An 8,424-nucleotide genomic window follows, 5' to 3' on the forward strand; every position below is an offset into this window, starting at 1 on the left:
TATAAGCATTCTTGTTGAAATTATTATTTTTAATGAAGTTCACATCAACATGCTCTTCTTGAGCAACCAATGAAGCTAAAGGAACATTATTAGGATCAACATTAGATCTACCATTAACAAGCATAGACATAATAGCATCAATCTTATCACTCAAGGAGGAGGTTTTTTCAACAGAATTTACCTTCTTACCTTGTGGAGTCCTTTCCGTGTGCCATTCAGAGTAATTTATCATCATATCATCAAGAAGCTTTGTTGCCGCGCCTAAGGTGATGGACATAAAAGTACCTCCAGCAGCTGAATCCAATAGGTTCCGCGAAGAAAAATTCAATCCTGCATAAAAGGTTTGGATGATCATCCAAGTAGTTAGTCCATGGGTAGGGCAATTCTTTACCAAAGATTTCATTCTTTCCCATGCTTGGGCAACATACTCATTATCCAATTGCTTAAAATTCATTATGCTACTTCTCAAAGATATAATTTTAGCAGGAGGATAATATCTACCAATGAAAGCATCTTTACATTTAGTCCATGAATCAATACTATTCTTAGGCAAAGATAGCAACCAATCTTTAGCTCTTCCTCTTTAGGAGAAAGAAAACAATTTCAGTTTTATAATGTCACCAACTACATCCTTGTACTTTTGCATTTCACAAAGTTCAACAAAATTATTAAGATGGGCAGCAGCATCATCAGAACTAACACCAGAAAATTGCTCTCTCATAACAAGATTTAGTAAAGCAGGTTTAATTTCATAAAATTCCGTTGTAGTAGCAGGTGGAGCAATAGGAGTGCATATAAAATCATTATTATTGGTGCTAGTGAAATCACACAACTTAGTGTTCTCAGGAGTATTCATTTTAACAGTAGTAAATAAAGCAAACTAAATAAAGTAGAGTAAATGCAAGTAACTAATTTTTGTGTTTTCAATATAAAGAACGCAAACAAGACAGTAAATAAAGTAAAGCAAGTAACTAATTTTTTGTATTTTTGATATAGAGAAAGAAAACAAAGCAGTAAATAAAATAAAGTAAAGCAAGACAAAAACAAAATAAAGAGATTGGATGTGGGAGACTCGCCTTGCAGCGTGTCTTGATCTCCCCGGCAACGGCGCCAGAAAAATTGCTTGATGGCGCGTGAGACACACGTCTGTTGGGAACCCCAAGAGGAAGGTGTGATGCGTACAACATCAAGTTTTCCCTCAGTAAGAAACCAAGGTTGTCGAACCAGTAGGAGATGAAGGCCACGTGAAGGTTGTTGGTGGAGGAGTGTAGTGCGGCGCAACACCAGAGATTCCGGCGCCAACGTGGAACCTGCACAACACAACCAAAATACTTTGGCCCAACTTAACAGTGAGGTTGTCAATCTCACCGGCTTGCTGTAAACAAAGGATTAAATGTATGGTGTGGAGAATGATGTTTGCTTGCGAAGAACAACAGAGAACAGAGATTGCAGTTGATTGTATTTCAGATGTAAAAGAATGGACCGGGGTCCACAGTTCACTAGTGGTGTCCCTCCAATAAGAAATAGCATGTTGGGTGAACAAATTACAGTTGGGCAATTGACAAATAGAGAGGGCATAACAATGCACATACATATCATGATGACTACTATGATATTTAATTAGGGCATTACGACAAAGTACATAGACCGCTATCCAGCATGCATCTATGCCTAAAAAGTCCACCTTCGGGTTAGCATCCGCACCCCTTCCAGTATTAAGTTGCAAACAACAGACAATTGCATTAAGTATGGTGCGTAATGTAATAAACACAAATATCCTTAGACAAAGCATCAATGTTTTATCCCTAGTGGCAACAGCACATCCACAACCTTAGAACTTTCTCGTCATCGTCCTGCATTCATTGGAGGCATGAACCCACTATCGAGCATAAATACTCCCTCTTGGAGTCACAAGTATTAACTTGGCCAGAGCCTCTACTACCAACGGAGAGCATGCAAGAACATAAACAACACATATATGATAGATCAATAATCAACTTGACATTGTATTCCATATTCATCGGATCCCAACAAACACAACATGTAGCATTACAAATAGACGAGCTTGATCTTGATAGGCAGCTCACAAGATCTAACATGATAGCACAATGAGGAGAAGACAACCATCTAGCTACTGCTATGGACCCATAGTCCAAGGATGAACTACTCACACATCAGTCCGGAGGCTATCATGGTGATGTAGAGTCCTCCGGGTGATGATTCCCCTCTCCGGCGGGTGCCGAGAGCGATCTCCCGAATCCCCGAGATGGGATTGGCGGCGGCGGCGTCTCCGGAACTTTTTCCGTATCGTGGCTCTCGGTAATAGGGTTTTCGCGACGGAGAGTTTAAGTAGGCGGAAGGGCGAGTCGGGAGGCTCACGAGGGGCCCACACCATAGGGCGGCGCGGGCCCCCCTTGGCCGCGCCGCCTTGTGGTGTCGTCACCTCGTGGCCCCACTTCGTATCTCCTTCGGTCTTCTGGAAGCTCCGTGGAAAAATAAGACCATGGGCGTTCGTTTCGTCCAATTCCGAGAATATTTCCTGTGTAGGATTTCTGAAACCAAAAACAACACAAAACATGAACTCGCGCTTCGACATCTCGTTAATAGGTTAGTGCTGGAAAATGCGTATAAATGATGTAAAGTGTGTATAAAACATGTGAGTGTTATCATAAAACTAGCATGGAACATAAGAAATTATAGATACGTTTGAAACGTATCAAGGGGGAGGCTGTGCGTCATTGGTAAGTGGGGGACCAACCCCCCGTGTATCGCCTTTTTAGTTTTGAAAAAATAAAAAAGGTTAGAATTTTCAAATTTCAAAATCCTTTGAGATGTTAATATGTTATGTGTTCTAATTGTTAGAAAATTAACAAACATGTATTTGGATCTAGTTTGCAAAATAGCGCCATATTTCGGTAAAATGGCTCTAGATTTTGCATACGACCTCCGATGGAAAAAAAATTATATAAAAAAGTTACATCCGATCTCAATGGCCTATGGCCGTTTACCGATTTTTTAGAATCCTCAAAATCAAAAAGGAAATTGGAGTTTTGGAGGAATTACATTTTGCCCTCAAAAAAATTAAAAAAATGTGGTACACTAGTTTTTCAAAAATTCGAACCAGCCACCTACCCCACCGATTCTAATATATCCCCTTCCGCACATCTGTTATCCACCCCTGCCTCCTCCTTCTCTTCCTCCCTGCCTACATGGGCGGAGCTTCAGCCCAGCGTGCCCGGGCCTAGGCTCAACTTCATCTGGCACCGTGCAAACATCAAGTAACTAGGCGTTAATTACTGAGATCCATGTTGCTTGCCTGGCAAAAAGTCTAACGATATGGTCTTGGCAAGGAAACGAGTGGGCTCCGCAGGTCACTGTCCCGATCTGCAAGCTACAAGTTGCAGTGGAATCTTCAAGAGTCGTGCCTTCGCTTGTGCGAGGGTCGCATCACTTGTTTGTTGCAGCCGCCGACCGTGTTCCTAGTCCATGGACGAGGAGACAAAAAGACAAACAACTAAATTAGGGAACAAACTAGTCTCGTCGTTACTTACTTTACCTAAGCCACGTGGGCTTGTTGTCCACTTGGACCAGATTGTGGACTTATCTCATGCAGTCATGCTTGGGCTGGATAAGAAAGTTGGCAAAAGACCATATCGTTAGACTTTTTGCTCACGCAAGCAACATGGATCTCACTAATTAACGACTAGTTACTGCTGAATTTAAGGTCCTATCATGGGATGTAGCAACAAGTTCATGTCCACCATAAACGTTGAAGAGGATTTGAAAAAATGAGATAATTAACCAAAGGACGCATATGTTCTATCTAGTCGGCTGAAAAGATACAAATCAGACTACAACTTATAATTAAAAAATGAACAGTTGTGAATCGTTGTGTTATGAAACATGTAAATAACTAAATATGCTATGAAATAGTATGTAGTTATTGCAGATATGAGACAAAGGGCATATGAAGATTTATTTTTTCCTTCTGTTTATGGTTTGTTTCATCATCTAAAACAAACATATGTGCAAATCTCTTTGCAAATAGCGTTGTTAGGCAGGAGTCAAGCCCCGGGCCAACTGCACTGCTATAGTTCTCAACGATATCAAACAGTGTAAATGTTGTTTCAGTTAACAAAGAATTTCACCAGCATGCCCACTCTAGAGATAAATGTAGCATGGGTATGATAGTACTCTATGATATTACCCACTCTAGAGATAGTATCATACACAAATATCATATGCATGATACTACTACATGATACTTACCACTACGACCAGTCTTATTCACAAGACATGTTACTCAGTGCCTATACGGGAAACTCTCTTTTGCAACTAATTTCACAGATGCACAAGATACAACACAATGTATGTCTAGAATTTTAGTTTGCATTTTTTGTAAACTTAAAAATGTCAGAACAAAAATAGGGTGCGGACGCAACTAGTTGCGGAATATCCCCTCTACACTTTACATGCACGCGGAATGTAAACGAGAACTGCATTTACTAATTTATTACTGCGAAAACTTTTGTAAATCTGTGAATTGCTAAAAAAAATGTTTTACTAACAAAAATGAGACGATGGTGCATCAGGCAGTCCAACAAAGCAGAGAGGGTAGTATTTGACGTGCGCACGTATGTCGACCGATTGTCTCACCAACCTCGGTACACATCAACTGGTTCGTTCCTTCCTGCTGCGAATTCCGGTGCCATTTCCCGACAAGCGGTGGCACGACGCGCCGCCCTGCCCCCTGCCGCGTCCCTTTCACGGCCGGCGTCTGAACTACTAAATCCCCGCCGAACCGAGCCCACTCCTCCGCACGCAAGGGCACGAGCTCGGCGAGCGTCGCGTGACTCTTCCCCAACTACCCAAGGCAGCGCAGATGGTGGCGATCCCGGTGATCGACCTGCGGCTCGCCGGCGCCCGGCCCGAGGAGTCGGCGCGGCTGCGGGACGCGTGCGAGCGCCTGGGCTGCTTCCGCGTGTCCGGCCACGGCGTGCCCGCCGCGCTCCAGGCCGAGATGAAGGCCGCCGTGCGCGCGCTCTTCGACCTCCCCGACGACGCCAAGCGCCGCAACACGGACTCCGTCGTCGGCAGCGGCTACGTCGCCCCCAGCCCCGCCAACCCGCTCTACGAGGCCTTCGGCCTCTGGGACGCCGCCGTCTCCGCCGACGTCGACGCCTTCTGCGCCCGCCTCGACGCGCCGCCCCACTCCAGGTCCACCTTCCTCGTTGCCATCGGAGTTGGGGATCCTTATCCTCAAATAATTTGACCTGACAGAAACACAACCCGCCGCAGGGAGGCCGTCAGGAGCTACGCCGATGCGATGCACGCGCTGATCGTGGACGTCGCCGGCAAGGTGGCGTCGAGCCTCGGGCTGGTGGAGGGCCACCCGTTCCAGGACTGGCCGTGCCAGTTCCGCATCAACAGGTACAACTACACGCAGGACACCGTGGGCTCCTCGGGCGTGCAGATCCACACCGACTCCGGCTTCCTCACCGTGCTCCAGGAGGACGACTGCGTCGGCGGCCTCGAGGTGCTGGACCCCGCCGCCGGCGAGTTCGTCCCCGTCGACCCCCTCCCCGGCACGTTCCTCGTCAACATCGGCGACGTCGGCACGGTACCGTCGAATCGATTCGCTTGATTCAGCTGGAATTTCCTTGCGATTTCGCTGCCGTCCGGTGCTCTGACAGGGTGCCTCTTCCTCGTGTTTCAGGCGTGGAGCAACGGGAGGCTGCACACCGTGAAGCACCGGGTGCAGTGCGTGGCGCCGGTGCCGCGCATCTCGATCGCCATGTTCCTGCTCGCGCCCAAGGACGACAGGGTGTGCGCGCCGGAGGCGTTCGTCGACGCGGAGCACCCACGCCGGTTCAAGCCTTTTAACTACGACGACTACAGGAAGCTCCGGCTGTCAACAGGGGAGCGCGCCGGCGAGGCGCTCGCTCGGATGGCGGCGTGACATAGCCACGTGACGGTGTCGAGCCTCAAGAATACTGCTAAGCTGTTCAGTCACACTAAAAGAATGTTGACTGCTAGAGCCAGTGAGCCTGTGAAATTGCCATAGATTCCAATCAACCAAATCTAGTACTCCCCTAAACTTTTTGAGGAGTATAAGAAATGCAAAAGTTCTTGTTTTGGGATGGTAAGAAATGCAAAACTTAAAATTGCAAACTATGGTCTCCGAGACGAGCTCTTCGGAGCGCCTGCTTTGCCAGCCCCCACACTGCGTCCGGCTACGTGAGCTGCCCACACAGGCGCCCCAAAATGGTGTCCCAAATTCTTTTAGACATAAAAAAAAATCAACATGAATCAGTTAAATCAAAGTTCAAAATCTGGTAGTGCATGCAAATTATTTCAAGTCCACCAAATACCATCAAAGTCTGGCCATCATGTTACAAACTAAGGATAACAAAGCAATGCCTCAAGGAAACATCCGTCCACCAACAAACTGTCCTACTTGCCCCCAAATTTCCGGTGATTCAATATGCTGATGACACTTTTGTGAATTTCCGGTGATTCAATACGATGATGACACTTTTGTGGTTCTCAAGGTTATGTTTCAAAGCATTACTCCACGGCTTTCCAGATTCAACTGGTCTAAAAGTCAACTACCACAAATCATATATGATTCCAGTAAACGAATGAGGAAAGAATGATGCATTTCACAAATACAATTAATTGCAAGAAGGGCAGCTTCTCCTTCGCATATTTGGGTTTACCATTAAGTTTGACCAAACCATCGCTTGAATTCTCGCTATGGTTCAAAGAGTGGAAAGAAGACCACGAGTAATTGATTTTCTGAATTATGGAGATAAATTATTAATGGTAAAATCAGTCCTCGCATCACTTCCAACTTTAGTTATGTGCTGCTTGGATTTGCCAATCATTACCAAGAACCAAGTTATTAAGTACATAAGAAGCTATTTATGGAGGAAAAAACTGATGATGTTCAGTCAAATGTCCTGGTTCTTGTAGCATGGACAATCTTATTTGAAATACTCCCTCCGGTCTCTTTTAATTGACTCGGATTTAGTATAACTTTATGCTAAATTTGAGTCAATTAAAAAGGACGGAGGGAGTAGCTATTACGAAAACGGAAAATTACCAGGACAACATACAGAATGCTCACATAATACTGGTGGATATTTACAAGCCAATGTCAAAATGTAGTTTAGGTGATGGAAAATCAGCTTTCTGTAGGACTGATCTTTGGCAGGATAAATGTCTACATCATGAAATACCCCCTTTAATAAATTTTCGCAAAGAGAATTAATATATATTACTCTGCATCAGGCAATCCATTCTCAGTTTCTATAGGACTTGTGTCACCTTCCCTTTTCTTTTTTGATCGAGACTACAGCGGGCTTACGCTAGCCTGAACTATATATATCAAAGCCCAAAAAGGCATAAGGATCCGTTACATCTTTTAGAGGACAGAGACGGGAAATAAAATAAAAAGAAGAGGACCGGGGGGTCATATCCATTACACCAAGAGATCAGCATAGACGAGCAAGCAGAGGTTAGAGCATCGAAATGCCCAAAGTCTAATATCCTCAATACATCTACGGACAACCAAGGAAAGGGGCTCGTCAAGGGATTTGAAAACAAGAGCATTTCGCCGTTTCCGGATACTCCAAGCGATGGCAGTGACAATAGAAGAGTCTTCATACGTGTTGCAGCGTATATACCAAAGGTGTTCCACGCTTGGAGGGGGCCAGGAATCGTCAATCGGAAAGAAGAAGGTCCAAACTTCACGAGCTCTTCAGTATTGAAGGAGCATGTGATCCGTATATTCGTCGAGAGCACAACGGGGGCAGGAGGCGGATGTCGTTAGGCGGTGTCGGACGCGCCTCTCGTTGGTGGGGAGGCGGCGACGCCGAGACAACCAGCAGAAGATCTTGCACTTGAGGGGATACACGCTTCTCCAGACCTTCCATGCTTGCGTATCAACCTGTAGATGCTTGGAAGAATTGGTATAGAAACACTTGTTCGATAGCATGTTGTTAGCGAGGTGACTTGTACTGTGATCCGGTTCATCATGTTGCAAGACAACGGAGCCAAGTTTGGTGGTAAGAGGAAGGAGTTCAGCCATGACAGCACTAGACAAGCGTGGCCCAAAATTTCCATGGATGCCCGAGTGGAGGAGGATGCAGACAGAAGCATTTGGCTTGACGGAATGCGAGAAAACAGAAGGAAAAAGCTTAGAGAGGGGGGCATGACCGGTCCACATATCCAACTAGAAGGTCCCGCGGGAGCCATCGCCGATGGTGACTTAGGAGATGGAGTGAAAGGACCCGAGGCTGGTGACAATGTCCAGCCAAATGGGGGTGTCTCACCTGCCCTTGTCTCAACAAGCTTATGCAGGATTTCTATAACTAAAAGGAATTTGCACCAACACATTTGAAGCATCAAAGATGCTTGAAA

At 45.6% G+C, this 8,424-nt stretch overlaps 1 protein-coding gene across 1 annotated transcript; it reads left to right on the forward strand.

The window, feature by feature from the left end:
• Positions 1–4,882: 4,882 nt before the first annotated feature.
• On the forward strand, positions 4,883–6,140 carry LOC124679284 (2-oxoglutarate-dependent dioxygenase DAO-like). The gene is made up of 3 exons (XM_047215073.1): positions 4,883–5,217; positions 5,299–5,620; positions 5,717–6,140. Exons 1-3 carry the CDS (start codon positions 4,883–4,885, stop codon positions 5,957–5,959), a joined length of 900 nt encoding a protein of 299 aa, XP_047071029.1. The 3' UTR covers positions 5,960–6,140.
• Positions 6,141–8,424: the final 2,284 nt, after the last annotated feature.

This window comes from Lolium rigidum, chromosome 7 (assembly GCF_022539505.1).
Source record: "Lolium rigidum isolate FL_2022 chromosome 7, APGP_CSIRO_Lrig_0.1, whole genome shotgun sequence".
Classification (NCBI taxonomy): Eukaryota; Viridiplantae; Streptophyta; class Magnoliopsida; order Poales; family Poaceae; genus Lolium; species Lolium rigidum.